The sequence below is a fragment of the Aythya marila genome (assembly GCF_965140915.1).
Source record: "Aythya marila genome assembly, chromosome: 2".
In the NCBI taxonomy this organism is placed as follows: Eukaryota; Metazoa; Chordata; class Aves; order Anseriformes; family Anatidae; genus Aythya; species Aythya marila.
Window position 1 is genome coordinate 37,242,206 of NC_139043.1, and position 18,201 is coordinate 37,260,406.

Below are 18,201 nucleotides of genomic sequence, written 5' to 3' on the forward strand. Positions count from 1 at the left end.
TTTAAGCTTTAAACAGCACACTATTTTTATTCACGCTTTAGGAAGATAGGGTAATTACTTTAGGCCAAACATTTGTAAATAACACTCCACAGGAATTACAGAAGAGGGATCATAATACTGAAAAACAGAAAATAACATCAAGTAGAGAAGATGAGCACTCCATCCTTACCCCCATACCCAAACAAAGCTTGTTGTCGTACAGCACACATACACAGCACAGTACAGCCCTTAAGGTGCTTCAGCTTTATTAAAACCACACTTAAACACCACTTTCAGGGGGATGCGTACACAGACACGCAAACACTCAGCCTAATCCTGAGCTGAGGGGAAAGGACAAAATGGCGACCCTGGGGCGAGGGGAGGCCGAGCCCCACCACACCACCATCACCACCATCGGCCTCAAGCAGACACCGCGGGTCGGAGCATGGCTTTGGGCTCCAAGTGGAGCAAACCAGGGCAGGCTGAAGGAAGAAAGCACTTCAGGACATGCCAGCCAGCCATTCTGCCCTGCCCTATCTTCTCACTTCACCTCTGCTGCCAGATTACCAAGGGTGCTGCACCTTCCATGTGCTGAACGCTTCCCAACAGCTAGCGCATGGAGAAGAGGCGAGAATGATCCTACTAAACAAAGAAAACTCCTCCCCAGCCCAAAGGGACAAGTTCTGGAGTCTCCTTCTCGCTCCCTGCTGCTAAACAGGAAAGAGGAGGATCTGGGACCCACCGCATCAGAAGGCCCAGCCACCTCTGAAGCTCTGCCAGGCTCAGCCCATCTGAGAAGCAAAATGTTTCCCCCATCACTCGAGTCCCGAGCTGCAAACACGCTGGCTTCCTAATACAGTGGGAACAAGAGGGCTGCCTGCACTTCTGATGTACTGAAGAAACAGCAGCGGCAGGGTTACGGCAACCCATGGTGTTTTCTAGATCCAAAAGGCCGAGCAATTTCCTTAGGTAACCTTCACTTTCCCTCTTTAAAGGTGGCCTTGGGAAAAATCAGAAGTCTGACAGCTTTAAAAATAAATTCAATTACAACTTAGAAGAAAAAAAAAAAAAAAAAAGAGCACATGCATAATATAAAGAGAAGGTCAACTAAAATCAGACTGAATTACAAGAAAACAATTCTAAGGAAGGTGTGGGGGGGGAGGGAAGTGTTATCTTTTTCACAGGACTCCGAAGCTGGAGGCACACGCCTGGTGTTAAGTACCTAGCCTGCTTAGGACAAGTGTAAATGAGTCATACCATCTGTACTCGCATGCAGAGGGTAGTCTGGCAAGATAGCAGGGAGAACACAAAGCAACGTGACGCTCTGTTCATCGTGTTATAGAGGCGTGTTAGCTGGGGAGCAGAGGCACAGTTACCAGTTAAAATAAAAACTATCCGCAGCAGCAGACACTGAAGGCCTTATTCTCTGAAATTCTGTTTGCAGGATTCTACCCCAGTAATCTAAAGGTACCTACAGAGCCGGGAATAAAGACACTGCAGAGGCTGATTAATGCTGCGCTTCATACAAATGCATCTATATACAGAATAATGTGAAAGACAATCAAGGTAGAAAGTAAATAGATGTGAGCAAGAACTTATTCCAGAACATCAATAATTCACAGAGAAGCTATTGAAGATAATTATTTATTACACAGGCAAGACAAAATGCATTGGCAAAAGGAATACAGAATAAACAGGGGCAAGTAGCTTTCTACATCAAGCGCAGAGCAGCAGTGAGTGTGGTAACCACGTCGGAAGAACCAGCAAGGACCTCGCAAAGACACACTGCAAGACCAACGCCAGTGAGGGGGGCGGAAATCTCATCCAAAAAGATGACTCACGGCAGTATCCGAGGAGAAGAAAATGATGAAGCAATCACCACGGACTGCAGCACCATGCCACAAGGGTGCCATTTCCAAAGCACAGGTGTGGGTGGGAAACAAAACTCATGGAAGTGATAACTAAAGTCTAAGGGCTTATAATGAAACAAAATCATAATACCAGAATAACGTACAAAGTTTGGATATTTGTTTTTCTCTTTACAAGTTCTGTAAGCCTAAAACACGTGGAAGGTAGAACTTACCAGCATTATTTTTGTTCTAATAAAAGCACAAAACTAAGCTTTATTTTGGATCTCGGGAGATGCAAGTCAACAGATCTGGCTGCCTAACACGCCACCTTTTCACATCCGATAAGAGTTTGTAATACAAAACGATAATAAAGAACATTTCAACCTAGGACAAACACAGGGCTTATTTCTGATGGTTACACTGAAACCAGGGAGGACATCAAGTTCTCCCAAAGATATTCCTGGATACCTCGGGCTGGGAGGGGGAAAAAAAGAGATCCCTGTGACGTTCCAAAATCATTGTGACAATTTGTTTATATTTATACCCACCTTTGAGAAGCATTAAATGTAAAAGTAATTTAAAAGTGTATCCATTGCTCCTTCTAGTTTTCATGCCTTCATATAACTAACAAAAATGTGTTTTTGTTTGTTTGTTTTTAAATCTTATAAGAAATCTGATTTATTATGGTTTATTTCCTTGATTCTCTAATTTTTTCTTGGTCAAAATCAGGCATGTTATTTCAGATCATTTTGCAGGTTATATTAATAGCATTTACAATTCCCATCAGGTTTAGCAGCCGCAGATATTCACTTGGATGTCTGCCCTCAGTAATCACAGTTCACAGGCAGGTAGATATAACTAAAATCATTAATACCGTGAGCCAAGCTGATGGAGGGAGAGGGGAGCAGCCAGATGGACACTATGTCACGCCATTTCCTCAGCGACTTTACCTGTTTACCAAGGACTGCTGCTCCAAAGAGCTACACAGACGACTAAAGCAGTAGCTCAAACTGTTTCATTATGAATCAGCAGAACTATCAGAGATCATGGCAAAGACCATACAATTTTTTAAATAAAAGTAGATTCAAAAATAGATTTAAGAGCACTCCTGCTGTTGAATCGAATCCTACTTAATGATTTGCTATTCAGGAAAAAGCATAGAGCTCGAACAGCTCCCTGGAAAAAGGAAAGAGATGAAATAACAAATCTGCAAGGCTGGAGAAAGACTGCACGTCTATGAAGCATCCCAAAAGATGTAAGTGAAAACACACGTTGATCCTCTGATGTTCACACCACTATTAAAAAATGAAAAATGATAAGGGCAGAAAAGGAGTAGGGTTCTCAAGAGATTGCAGAAACCCTTATCTACATGTTACCATGTCATTTCAGCATACACACATGCATCTCTTAAAACAGGAATTGTATACACAAAAAACCATGTCAACTTTCACATTTCTTGTGATACACCTGGGACGGACACAGCTTTAAAAAAAATAAGCAAATTAAACCTACTGCAGCTCAGAGACCATCTTGATGGTCTTCAATGTTGCTTTTAAAGTATTCCTTGGCCAGCACTTCCAAGAGAATTTCAATGGAAAAAATTGGGAAGAAATCAAAGCAAGCAGAAGATGAATTCTGATCTGACATTAATGTTAGAGGACAAATAACAAGACAGACAATAGCAGGGCTCCTAAAGCTCAGGGAACAAATCTTTATACAGTATTTCGCGCATCTTTTAGCAAGGTAATTATCTGGATAAAAATAAGGAAGCGTGCTATGAGTCACAGCAATTCAGACATAAATCAGCCCACCAAGAAAGTTCCTAACCAGGACGGATTGTTTAGGAGACAGCTACTTTTCAAAAACATTATACTTCAGCAAGACCAAAAGAGAGTAATGTTCCCTGATCCGAACAGATGCTTGTCACATTCAAAGAAGAGACAACTCAAGAAGTGGCCACACACATTAAAATCAAAGAAGGAAACAGCTTCAAAGACATTGAACTCCAGTTCTAAAGCTGATGAGCACTTCTGTCCATTGTAGGTTAACCCCAAAGGTTACCCCAAAGGTTTGGCTGCACAGAAATCTGAGTGCTTGAGATGCAAGTGGACAGAAGTTGAGGAAGAGTTAAAACTCCTTAGACTTAACACTGAGCACTGACTTTCTGGTACATAGCTGTCACACCCAGGGAAAACAACTGTTAAAAATGGTTGTTAGAGGGGAAAAAAGCATTCCATATTTAGGTACCTGCCAAGGAGCAGAGATTACACTTGATCAGTAGCATTTATCAGACAGCAGTGTGGCAGTTGCTGAGGGAACCTTGTACCAGCAAATTACCTCTCAATCTACAGATACAGCTTTTAAATTCGTTGTTTTTAATCATCAGAATTTAATTTCCACACATTTGAATTTTAGTAATTCCAGTCAACCCATTAAGGGGGTGGGAAAAACGGGAAGAGGAATTTAAGAGCATTTTAGAAACTACAGTGAACCTAGAGGTCCTTCAGATAGACGGATAAAACACAGACCCTACTCAAACAAGAAGCACACATTTGTGAGATGAAATCAAGTGACAGGCATAAAAAAGGATGCCCACTGGAAACATCCAGCTCATTCCCCAACAGGAACAAAACACCGTAAGCAAAAGCTTCCTTGGACTTGTCCATTACCTCACCTCCACCCTCAAAAGAAAAGTAATAAACCTCGAACGTGTATTTTTAGAGTCAATTTTAAAGCCAAAACAGAAGTGCATCCAAATGGCCTCACTTGGTCTTTAACGAGGAAGTGTTATAATGCGGTGTGTAACAACAGTGCATTAGAGTCAATGCGCTACTACCAGGGCCAGCAAGCCAAGGAGCTTCTGAATGTCTTCTGAATACCAAGTATTAACTGTATAGCTACTCCATTAACTGTAGCCATACAGGATTTTGATACAGCTCAGTGATCTGCAGCTTTTTTTTCCCCCAAATACAAGCTCTAAAAGAGAGCAGACCTGCAGACTCAGAGGCACGTTTTCAGCGTATGGCTGTAGCAGGATGAGGCCTTACCAGAGAGAGGCCCCTCTGAGTCAATGCCAGGTCAGATACCTGAGCAAAAAGCATGCTTGCATTATCTTTTTCAGCATGATTCAATGGGAAATGCAGAGGACACTTCCATACACTTCACAACTTTTTTCCTCAGGGGAGGAACACAACTGCTCGGACAGGAGGCACAGTCCGCCAGCCAAACGCCTCCCTTACCTGCACCCTGCCAAGTGCTTTAAGCTGAAGGCATGACTGGCACTTCCACGTGAATACAAGAGGAAAACAAGGTGACAAGCTGTCACCTGCCACATGCTTGTGCCACAGCTGACTCCACCACACGGGGACAGCCTGCAGAGGGAGGTAAACTGGGTGCCTCGGCCTGCCAGCCGCCGGTCATCTTCTTGGGCTGGTTGGAGACAGCACAGCTTTTAAGCATAGCAGGACGTGGTCATTACAGGAAAAAAAGAAGTGTTTTTGCAAAGCAAATCAAGAAATAATATATATCAAAAGAAAAAAAGAGTCACAATTTCCTAGATAACAGAATACTGAAAGGGATGTGAAGAAGTCAGGCCAATTGTTACTACAAAGCCCTCCTGCCTGGTGGACGTGCGACATTCCCAAGATAATTGATCCAAACTAACTAATGCCGTCAATCTACATCAGATTACTTAAACCCATAAAGACCATGTCATTTTTAGCTGCAGTGGCCTTATACTGACAAAGAAGAATTCACTTCCAAAGCACTGTGACCCCACAAAACCTAGGCACAACGTGCTTAAAAGAAAAGCAGCTGGATTTTTCCTTGACGGACAGGAACCCAAAGAGAATTGTGCCCCATGCAGATTCAAGGTTTTCACTTCTTTGGAGGTGAAGAGGATATGGGTAGGAGGGGGAGGACCGGTAGAGTAAGACCTTTCAAACACAGAGCCACCAGGTGATGTGCGCCGGGTAGGGTGTGCTCCAGAACACCCAACGCCAGAGACAAAAGCACCGTCCTACAAATTGAATATTCCAGCGCATGCACCACACCTCTCATGCACCGCAGCATTAAGCAACACTGAAGAAATTGCTCTGCCCTCGCTCCTAGAGAGCTTAAATCCATCTGTGGGGCAGAGACAAGAAGCTATGACTAAAGACTTGTGGAGGGAAGCACACCCCACCTCCCTGACTCGCCAGGCTCACCCCTCCAGTACTGAGGCTTCATCAGCACAGGACAGCTGACGGATTTCACCGGGTCTGCCCTTCATCTAAACACAGGCAGAAATGAGTTTAAAAGCCCTACTAAACCAAAGTAAATCATCTGGTTTTGTATTTATGCTTTTTAGATGTGTTTAAATAACACTGGGTACCGGTTAAGATGTGCTCATCACTGGGCTTTTATTACTTTTACTGTAATTCTTAATTTATGATTTCATCAGGGCATTTAATAAAAACAAAAAGCCAAAAAACACCTTCAGGTTGTTTCAGTTACCTGTGTCACTAATACAGAAAGCTTCCCAAAATGCTGAGCACAGTTATTGTACGAAGGGAATACTACAAACAGCTACTGACCTTGATCAACCACTTGTAGGTGGTCACCGAGACCATCAACAGTTTAGGATTCGCACAGCTCTGTCAGCCTGTGCTTCTTCCCAGGGGAAGCTCTTCATTTCCTCAACTTCTGGTTTTCGCCCCTGAACAAACTGAGTAAGAGCAGTAACTGTAAGGAAAGCCCCATTTGTCCCCAAAGAGGCTGCCGATGTCTGACGTTTCACACATTTGTTCCAAGTGCATAGCCCATGACTTCTGTGGGTGAAGCACTTCAAACCCAACCCTTTGGCAACAAATAAATACTACTTCAGTCTTATTTTTCATTTGTTTAAATACCACTAGATACCATTTTTAAATCTTAACAAGTTAGATTCCTGCATTTCCCTAAAGTAAGTTTTAAACTAAAAGTTTCCCTCTCCTGATTTCTACATCCTCGAGCAGAGCTTTCCCTTCAAGTTCCCACAAGCCAAGCCAATAAACCACACTGAAAACAGATTAACCTTTTGTCTAGTCTTATCACCACCAACCTTTGTACAACATAACACAAAAGCACAACAGAAAGTACTCTGTATCTGTTATAAGACACAGAACATTTAGTACAGATTAGCAAAAATTACCACAAATGACATTTCATTCGCAACATTGATCAGATCTGTTTTAAAACACGAAAAGCCACACAACACAGGAGTTCTCAAAACTTTGCTTACTTTAAATAACTTCCATTTACTTGAACATAGCAAATGATTTTTCAGACTCTGCTATCCTCCCCTATTTCCCTCTATCAAAGGGGGGATTTGGAATTGGATTCTTAGGTAAGCTCTTATATACCAAACTACTTTTCTTGTTAATGCTTTGCAAAAATACTTCTTTATTAAATGTCTGCCAATCTCTCTTTTTCCTCTTCATTTCCCCTGCAGCCCAGTGCTCCTTTGCTTATCTTTTACGGCACTGATGAGGGTTTTGACACCCATTAGGGGCAGCAGTGAGGGTGCCAGTGCTCTCCCCCATCATCTGCTCCAACACCCCCAGCACAGACAGCTGGCCTCCCCGTGAAGCAGCCCCTGAATGACAGCCTAGCATTTTTAGGCAAATAAAAAAATAAATTTTAAAAAATGCTCATGACAAGCAGTTTCAAGAACAAGCATGAAGCAGAGGCAGTAACCTGACATTCAATAAGTCTTCCTGGCTCCTAAAAAAAAAAAAAAAAAGCGAGGAAGTATAAGGGCACTGACATTTATCTTCCAGGTTCTTCGGTTTTTACCTCAAAAAATTTACAACAGCTACATGATAACAAGCATACAGGTGCTATATTGATAATGATTTTTAGCAGAGACTGTTAAGTGCAATGCCATTGTACCCTTATTTGCCAAGGTAATTATTCCCAGTGCATTCCAGTCAAGAGACACGTCCATTTTTTAACCACGTTTTGTAGTTGTATCATGGTTTATTCCACAAAATTAAACCAGACAAATTAAACAAATGCATGAATAGCAGCATCCATAACCCACTGAATTTAAAGCTTTGTATCAGGATCAAAATGGGAAACAGAACCAAGTGTGGAACAGTCCATCCAGGTAAGGTTTTCATTAATGGTGATTTAAAGTGCTCTCTTCCTTAGCTGCTGATAAAAATATTTGTGCAACCAATGCACTTCTGTTGTGGCACTTGCACAACCACATACTAGGTGATAACTGAAATATGAAACAATAAATTTAACTACCATTTTATACTCCCATTTCCTACGGAGCTCGGATTAAAATAGTTTTTCTCCCATTACAAAAGACTTCCATTTATTCTTAGCCTGACACGCAATTATTTTTGCTTTATTGATTACTTGCGGAGAAGTGACCGGTTACTATTTCAGCTTATCTTGACTTACTCCTTTTTTCTACCGGCGTATTTTCTTCTCAGATATTTCCCTGCCCCGAACGTGTATCTGTGCGGGGAGATACGGGGAGCACCAGTCACAACAGGCGTGACTCCGAGCTGTCACTGGACAGCGTCCAAGAACGGGAGCTGCACACACAGCAGCACACCAGGGAGTTAAAAACCTGCTGAAGGGCTTGCTGTCCATACACGCTCCTCTGAAGGAAAGGCCAAAAGCAGGCTGAGCTTGCTGTGGGTGTAGTTTTCAGGTAGCTAGATTACCTGAGCACAACCTGGGAACCTCCTGATGAGAGATGGGAGGAAAGGAAGTCTCCTCCGTGTCGCTTCCAGGGCTCTGGCTGTGAAAGCTGAGTAGCAGAGGACATGATCAGCCCGAGGGGGCAGAAAGCAAACACAAGGAAAAGCTGCGAGAGAACTGGCACGCAGTTGTCATACACGACATGGGAAAAAGCAGAGGGTCCCAGAAGGCAGCACATGTGGTAAACAAGGACGGTACAGCAGCACTCTGCTTGCCTCGGGGTTTTCACAGCGACTGCAAGAGGCCCCATGACATGCCATAAACCACCGCGGGCGTTCCTGGGACCCGAGCTTCTCTCCCCATCACAGAGGGATTCACAGCCACGCTCAGACCCCACAACAATCACGAACCAGACAAGAAAAATCAATCACATTGCCGAGTTTCAAAGCACAGTTTAATAAGTTTCAGGCGACCAGCATTCAAGTCACTGCCAGAAAGAGGAGTCCCAGGCAGGCTACGCCCAAACTCTTCTGCTCACCTCCCCTGCCAAAACCCAAAGGACATTCACAAAGGACACCTCTGATTACATTTCTGGCACAAAGGAAGACATTAGAGTGAGTTTATTTGGGGCAAAACCGTCCTTTCTAGCTCCTACTTAGGAAAACTTTCAAGGAACAACTTTGCAGTCATCCGCTAACCTCAACAGCCTCTCCCCTGCCTTTTCACCGCTTTGCAGAGGAAAAAAAGTGAGCAGCAACTGCTTAAACTCACATGCAAGCACCTATCAAACCATGGCCTCAGGCAAGAGATTAGCAGCCAGCGAGTCTCAATCCTTATTGTTGGAGATTTTGCAAATGGGAGAAAAGAAGAAAAAAGAAACACAACAGAAATCCAGGAGAAGCACATCATTAAAACTCCATCCTGGCTGATGAAATCCTTACCCTTCTGCCCACCTTTAAAGATTAGGGCCGTTCAGGCAATACATTCCACTTCTCCCTCCCACACACACAAAGTATCTGTGGCTCCTTCTCCTAGCTGTCAGCTGAAAATGCTGGCCTTCACTACAGCAGATAATATCCAAGTGGCATAATTAGCCCCGTTTTGGCTGTTCATTAACCTCTTAAAAGAACGGTATTATACAAAAACTATACCCTAATGCCTCTGAACCTCACTCGTTGCTGGTCATTTCCATTGTTCCTCACCTGGTGAGAAAAAACAAGCCTGGGCAAACATACAGCGTGGCAGCTGCCCCACAGCATCCCTCACCCAGAGCAAGGAGCTGGCATTGCCAGCAGGCACTGTGTGCTCGGCACAACAGCAGGCAATGAAATTTTGGGGACACTTCACTCCAACCATCCAGGGAGACAACTTTGCAGAAGGAAAGCGATCGCCCTGCTCCCCCAGGTCGAAGGTGGGATGATGAGACGGGAAAGCAGCGAGGCACCCTAAACGCTTGCAGGGATTTCTGTGGTCATTGTGATAGGAAGAGAGTAACACACAAACAAAGCTTAGCTTGAAATACAAATATACATATATGAAACATCTTTTTAACTATCAGACCTTCTGCAAAATTTTGTAGCCACTTGTGGGTGCAGAGTCAGGCCCCGTGGTTCTTCTGCTTTGATGCCAGCAGTTGTTCTTCAATTCTGTATGCAACACATGTAATGCTTCAGCGATTATTAAAACAGTTTTTAGCACCTATGCAACGTTGCATGAATTTTATTGAGCTTCTGGGGAGAACTCACAGCTTTGCTGAAATGCAAACTATGAAAAATAACAAACCACAACTGCCCAAAAAGTGATAAGCATTGTGACTCTTTCAACAGCCAATTCAGAGTATGCAAAGTCCAAACCCATTCAAAAAAAGAAGAAAAATAAAAAGATTGGGCTGCAGGCAGGCAAATAACTCTTCCAAAACAGTAAGTTTGATGTTCTTGACTCGAAACCATTTTCCACATCTCTTGTTGGAAAAAAAGTAGGAAGCCTTCTTCCTTATATTATTCACAGTGTTAGCTCAACATCAGATGCTGGGAGAGTCCCCTCTCTGTGGTGTAGAGAGGCACAACAAGTAGAAAAAGGAACCAATGTCACTGTAAATGGAGCTCCAGAGGACAGCTGGATAGCTGTTGGCTTTCAGATACCTGTAATAAAGCCCTGAAGTTCATCAGAAGAATAGCTTTGCTGTTCACCAACACGGACAATGCCAGGTCCTCACCCTTTTTCTCCGCTGCTTTACAAATCTCTTCTTCACCTTTCTTTCACTTTCATTATGAGGACATCGAAGAAACTCCTCTTTTACACTCTATTTCCTCTGGAGTAGGTTACCTTGACTATCGTGCCAACCCTGATTATAGCAGCTACCATTTGTTAAATGCCTTGTAAAAAGATGAATAGCCATACATGTCTATGCACAAGTCACAAAATGTTATTTAACCTTTTCCTGAAAAAATGTATTTTAATAGGCCTCTCAGTCTGTGACCTAGGAGATAACAGTCTGCAAAAGGCTGCGTGCTTGGGGATGGAAGGAAACAGGAAACATAACACCTTGGGGGTAGGAAGGCAAGAAATAAATAATAAGAAATGAGCTGGGTGGTTACTACAGGATCGGGAACGATGCAGGGCAGTTAGAGCACTTGCAACCTTGCAGGTGACAGAAGTGAGAAGAGAAACCATTCTCCTACAAGTCCTCCTTAATACTAAAATTATCTCCACAAATGAAGGAACACTACTGAGAAAAAACAAGAGACACAGCAGTGCTGTATAATAAAATACTGCCCCGGCATCTGAGACAGGATCAAAAGAAATGAAAGCTATCAGAAAGGACCAATACAGATTATAATCTGGCAAACAGACCGCACAGCAACACAATATTAAGCTTAATAACTCTTTTTATTGATCCTCCTGTTTTAGTGAGCAAGAACTGAATGATGTCTGCTGTTACAAAGGCACAGGAGGGGGGCAAGAAGTAGGAAATTGCACTAATATGCTATTGCAGTGTGAGGAGAGGTAGAAAAAAAGGAACAGACACCGTACAGAGATGTGAGGAAGGACAGAAACATCAAGTGCTCAGGATGGAGAGCGACAGAATTGCATGGACTGCCCTCCTGCTAACCACAGCAATGGACAGAGACAGTGACCTAGAGATGGGACAGGATAAACCAGAGCATCACTTACCCCAACATTACACAAAACTGAGTCTGCAGCAATGGGTTAAAAACATTACCTTAGGAATTCCTTACAGATGCTAGTATATGAATAACTACAGAACTTCCTGAAAGTGTGCTTTTTTCAACTGTCTAAGACTTAAATGTGTCTTCCAGCTACAAGCCAGGCAGGTCCTTGGGCTCCTGGGCTGCCCACCACTGGGTGACCAGGCTCCTGAATGGAAGGATCTATTTCCTCCCCGTTAGAGGTACTGCTATGTAGAGGGCACACAACAAAATCTTGAAACAAAGCACTGAGCCCTTTATGGCTGCTAGAGGTTCTCCAAGTTCTGCATTGGCCTCAGTGCTTGCACAACTGCCATCTAATTCCCATCTTGTTGCGCCGAGTAGAGTCCTTGCTTGGGCCCCTTTTCTTCATTCCACGGAGTGCCCTTCTATAGCTTTGCTTCAGCAGAGTCAAAACAACCAAAACAACCACGCAACCCCAGCCAGACCCTTGCTTTCCTCACCACGCCAAATGGAAATGCAGCTGGGGGTCCTCCAGCAAGTGAGTGAACCTCCAGCGTGACTGTGGGGCGATGCTGAATGCCTTACAAGTTCTCTGCTGCTGGAATTAGGAAGAGCATGAAGTGACGGCTCGTTGTTTCAAATAAAGAAACACTGAACATTTAGGATGGCTTCACAACAGCTCGAGGCACAGAAATGGACTGCACGACGCAAACAGGCACAGAGAGGTACAAAACCTCAATCTCTACCACCTTCTCCTAAGAAGAGCCAGGTTACAAGTAAGAGGCATCACTTTCCTACTCTGTGGTAGGAAAGCTTGTTTCCCCCACATAGTTCTGAAGTTTACCAACACAAGCAAAGGTTTCGTGTTGTTGCTGCCATTTGTTTCACCCCAAACCCATTTTAAAAATACACAGACCTTTGCTTTTACAACTCTCAAGTTCAAATACAGTTTCAGTAATTCAGGGAAAAAAAAAAAAAAAAGAATATTTATATGTTGAGGCTGCCCTGAATTGATGGGCTCACAACCAATGTTCTCCTTGCAGGGTGTCCTCCAGTCCATCCACATACGTACCAGCAGGTCATAGCTGCGCCTACCTGATGCAGAAATGATCAATGAAAAAAATCTAGAGATTATATCCAATCCGCAGTAAAGATCATCTCATTATGGTACAAGTAATTAGCTGCTTCATCTAACAAGTGGTTCCTCAATGCACGGGGATGCCACAGACCAACTGTTTTGCCCATCACTGCTGAGGTTTCCTCGATAACCCTCTGCACCTGCCCAGCTGGCTATAGCCACTGCATCTTCCCTCCTCTCTCCACCTAACACCTCATATCGAATATATCTTCAAATGCCAGCTTAAAATTTATCCTCCACCCCCAAAGAAGGAAAACAAACCCCCCGCAGATCAACATGGCAAGCACTCAGTGAGGGACTGCTCTGTTTATTATTATTTTTTTTTTTATTGAAGTATGTGAAGCATTTTGTGATTTGTATTCTGATCCACGGTACTTAAACACAAACATTATAAATAACTTTGAAACGGTTAGTCACTGTAACTACGGCAACAAGGCTCCCACTCCATTTCCAGAAATAGGAGTAGAGGTAAGAACAAAATACAAAGTTGGCAGGAGCCAGAAAACAAGCGATCAAATATTAGTTTGACCCCGGGAAGGCCCAGCTGACCAGAAGAAAAATAAATAAAAGGAAGACAGCAGCTGAGAAACAAAGTAGATGCCACAAGGTGAAGTGCAGGATATTAAGTGTATAGTACCGAAGGTGTTTAATTTCGGTCATCCACAACCCTTCTCAGTGAATGGAAGTGAGGACAGAAATTTGGGAATCTAGCAACCCACGTGAGACACCAGATTGATTGCTGCTTCCCAGTGTCAGCAGATGCTGGCTTCGAAGAGGAAGCATCAGCTTTTACACCAGTGCCAACGAAGTTGCTTCTTCACAGGCAAGTGGACATTTGCCTCATTTTCTCCCCTGATACTTGCCTCCAAGAAGCGGCCACAAACCCTCGCTGCGACCCACGTGAACGGCCCTTTATGCCCTCACAGGAGGCCACGGAGCCAACAGGATCTGCCACAAGGATCGGGCTGCAGAATCAAGGCTTGCTTTGTCTCTCCACAACCTCTTTTTTTTTTTTTTTTTTTTTTTTTTAAAAAAAAAGTTTGTTTTCCTCCTTTAGAAGAACTGCTTGTTCGCAAGTCAGGAGCTCCGCGGCTATCAGCGAGGAATCTGATCCCCCACGCCAACAGCCCGGGGATCCAGGCCCTCTCAGCGCAGCTAACAGGAGAGCTGGTAATTGCTTTGTACAGCAAGATAGTCCGGGTTCGGGTTACCTGGTGGAAAACTTGTAGTAAAGAACCGTATCTTTTAGGTGCACGTGCTCTCTTAACCTGGGAAGGAGAGAATTACCTGCACAGCTGTACCTCACCCTCCTGGTGTGGTTACCTCACACACAGCTCAGAGATTTCGGGCAGGTTTTAGGAAGAATTTACGAGGAAGCGTTGAGAAGCGCAGAGTGGTTCTCACCTTCAGCAAGACCCCCAAAAGGAATCATTCAAAGAACGCTCTCACCTAAGACTTGCATGGAAAAACATGAAGAGCTCTCTCATTAACCTACCTGCGGACAGCACTTACAGAGCGACCCCACGCCCACCACATCCCTCCCTCCCCGACCCCTTCTCATCGCTGCAGGAGACCGTCCCTCCTCCTGGCGTAACAAGGAGCTGCCTGGGACGTTTACCCTTGGCAGCAGCTCCAAGGGAGCCAAGCCTGACGCTGGCACCGATGAAAATAGCAACCACGGAGGCACTCAGGGCGCTCACTATGACACTGCAAACATTTGCTTGACTGCCAGCTGAACGAGGTCCATCCGAGCCCAGGGAAAGATATAGAGGGGCAATAAAGAAGTCAGCGCTCGCGCTGCTCAAGGACTTTCAAGATAAGTGGTCGCTCCAATATCCCCTCGCAGTGGTTGTTCACACTCCGGTCCCTTCCACTCGCATCTGGCTGATGGGAATAAATGCATCCCCTCGAGCACAGTCTAGTGGTCATACAGAAAGATCCCACAGAAGCTCCTTTCAAAAGCCCGTTCCCACAAGCCCTGTGATTTCTTCCTATCCCACACTTACAGCCCAGGAAAACAGGAAATGCAGAATCAAAACTGTGATGTACTGAAAGGCACAAAGAAATAAATCAAGCTTTACAGGCCATGCTGCACCCAAGGGACTTTGCCTCAAATAGATATATAGGTCCAAAATTAAAGACCAAATTCAGCCAGTTTTGATCAGGGCTTCGTGTATTTCAGCAGAACTACACTGATATGTAGGCTTATGCTGGCCTAAAAGTCAACTTGTAAGTGCTTATGCAGGTATGGTTTTTAACAGAAAAGCCAGGAAACCCTCAGCTGTCAGGCTACCGACATTTCACCTACCTGCTAAAGAAAAAATGGACTGTCATTCCTTATTGAGAGACTAATTTAAGGCTCTTTAAAGCAAAAATTTGCCTGTTTGGGGAAACCTTTACTATACCTGCAAACTGTGCCTGAATGACCCAAGCCACGCGACACTTTGCCTTTCAGAGCTGAGAAGTCCAGGAGACCAAGGCACGCCGTTAATAACCACCCAAAAGCAAGCTGCTTCTCTTTCTTTTCACCGCCTCTCCAAAAGGTCTGATAAAACATCAGCGAACCTTGACCTCGAACACCGCTTTCCAGGCAGTTTGCTACAGGAAAGCACCACGGATTTTCGGGACGGAGCTGAAACTTCCTTTTACAGCCTGCTTCCCCCTCCTTTGGTGTTGCAGCAGTTCAAGCAGCTCCTCATCTAGAAAAACCTGGCGCACAAGCAGCACGCTATGAAGATAGTACAAAGGCAAACAAACTGAAGGGGAAATACCTTAATCATAAGGCACACTTACTGCATTTTCCATCTCTGCCTTGAATGGCTTAACCTGAAATAACAGAATTTGCGGGTTTACTTCATCTGTTTCCAAGCACGCCTGACGTTGCACAGCAAACCAAGAACCATGAGAACAATCTGGAGCTTCCAACTTCTGTAGTGATTGCACTTTCTATCCCAGAGTCAAACGATTTGCTATCGAGCATTACAAGCACAAACTTTGCTCTGTGCGGTTCAGTTTAGCTTTGCATGCAATTTTTGCAACGACAGCTTGTAGTTTTTTTGATACCTAATATCATCTGAAAGCAAACAAGTCCCTTCTGAAAGCGTACACCCTGAATTATTTCAGAACTCAGCAAAACATTACTGCCTTGCAGGATGGCAAAGCAACAAAGCTCAGGCAGTAACACAAATCTGTTGAGCACGTCCCTGGTGGCTGCTTGCTGAGCCCAAGGAAGGGCCTGCTCTCCCCAGCACATGGTAAAGCTCCATTCTGAAAGTGAAATGTATCAAGCTGGCCTCCAGAGACAACCAAATATTTGAGTTTCACAAACACGTGAAGCACCTGTAGGATCAAAGTTTTGTTTATCAGCGTGCTACGTCAATCAAATCAACTGCAAGCAGCACTGGGATTTCACCCTAGGAGCCTCAAAGCAGAATTTCTGACCTCATCATAAACTCTCAGGCACCGCTTTTACACCACATTGCAATACGAGGGGTAGGGAAATATCAAGCTGCTTGCTTGCATGCCCTAGGTCTGCCTCTCCCCAGCAAAATCGCGATGCTTAAATTAGGAATACAGAGCCCTCCTTGATCAAGGGGCATCAACAACTTGACTTGGGGAGGGGAAAAAGTCTTGAGAATTACACAAAAGCAACGCCTGACGCAGCAGACCCTTTGTTGCAGATACCGATCTGCTAAGGCAGGGAATTCGCAAGTCACTCCCGTGCTTCCCGCTGGCAGGAAAGCGCCAGCACCTGGGCACCTTTGCACTGCCCCGTGAAACGCAGCCAGCGCCGAAGCAAAGGCTCGCTGCCCGGGCTCCCAGCACACGTGATTACCTCCTGCACTCCAGGCCAATGCACTGGCGTGGAGTATTTGGTCCAGGTAAACACGCAGCGTGCTCCACCAAACACCAAACTCGGCTCCTCCGCTTTTGTATCCTACCCAGGGCGGGTTTACCCCAGCGAGCCGGGGGCGTTGCGATCGCAGCGCAGCACCTGATCCTGAGGCCAAGGCACCTCGCACGAGAACACTGAGCTGAAGGAGCTCTCCGTGATTAGCAAAGCAGGGAAACTTCGTGTTAACGCGGTTCCTAATGGTTTTGGGGAATCCTGAAGAAAGCAGGATTTGACAGCGCTCGCAATCGAAGACCCCCGCCCACAAGGCAAAGGTAACGATGCTGCCAGCATCACCCCCCAGAAACGCTTCTCCAAAACCAGCGCTCTCCCCCTCCCCTTCCCACCTCCCTCAGCCCTTCAGGGGAGGGAACATTTCGGCTCCCAAGGTACCGATGAACCCCCGGAGACCCCCGCAAGCCCCACACCGGGGTGAGCCCGCTGCTGGCTGGGCTCTGCTGCCTATCCCCCAGCGGCTCCCTGCAGAGGGGCTCCAAACACGGGAGGGGCGCACCCAGCCCCCCCGGAGGGGCAGCACCAAACCCCACAGAGCCACCCCGTGTGGGTGCCTTTTGGGGACGAGGTTCCAAAACCCATTTTTTTTTGGGGGGTGTGGGGACGGCCCGGCGGGGAAGCGGGGCTGGAGGGGAGGGGAGGGGGGGGGGGGCGCCCCCTGCCCGCTCTGTGCCCGACCCCGGGGGGACCGGGAGGGTCCCGGGGGGGTACGGGGAGGGGGCTCCCGGCCCCGTCCGTGACCCGGCGGCGAACAAAGCCGGGTGTGTGCCGGGGAGCGGCGGCACATGGCGGCAGCAGCCATGCTGCCTCCCTCCCGCCCGGGAGGGAAGGGAGGAAGGGAAGGAAAGAAGGAAGGAACGACGGGCAGAAGGAATGAGGGAGGGGAGGCGGCGGAGCTACCCACCTGCTCGCGGAGCTTGAGGAACACCATGGCGATGGCGACCCCGCCGCACCGACCGCCGCCTGCCCGCCTGCCCGCCCGCCCGCAGCCGCCTCAGCGCCGCGCCCCGCCCAGCGCGACCCCACCCCCTCAGCGCCCGCCCGCCCGCCACTGCCGGGCTCCCGCCAGGAGCGGGGAGGGATAAGGGGGGGGGGGGGGGGGGGGAAGGAGGCCCCGCCCCCCCGCTCGCGGCAGCACTCGCCCGCCGGCTTCAAAGGAGCCCGCCCTCGGCCCGGCCGGCGCCACCAAGGGGGGCGCTGATTGGGCAAGAGGAGGCGGGGAGGAGTAAGGTCAGCGGTGATTGGAGGGGAGGGAGAGGCGGGAGGGAGGGTGGTGAGGGGAGGGTGGGCTGGGGGCGTGAGGGGCGCAGCCCCGCGCCCACCATTTTGGGGGGAGGATGGGATGGGGCGGGGCGGGGCCGGGGGCAGGGGGTGCGCTGGGGTCAGGCAGGCCCGGAGGGAGGGAGGGAAGCAGCAGGGAAACGGCCACAGGATCTGCCACAGCACCAAGCACTGGGCCAGCCGTCCCCTGCCAGC

At 46.5% G+C, this 18,201-nt stretch overlaps 1 protein-coding gene across 1 annotated transcript in view; it reads right to left on the reverse strand.

The window, feature by feature from the left end:
- Positions 1–17,688, reverse strand: part of ANKRD28 (ankyrin repeat domain 28) — a 117,273-nt gene extending 99,585 nt beyond the window's left edge. The window contains exon 1 of the mRNA XM_082753981.1: positions 17,630–17,688. Within this exon, the coding sequence (XP_082610107.1) occupies positions 17,630–17,656 (27 nt within the window). The 5' untranslated portion in view covers positions 17,657–17,688. The remainder of the gene's footprint in view (positions 1–17,629) is intronic.
- Between the last annotated feature and the right edge of the window lie 513 nt (positions 17,689–18,201).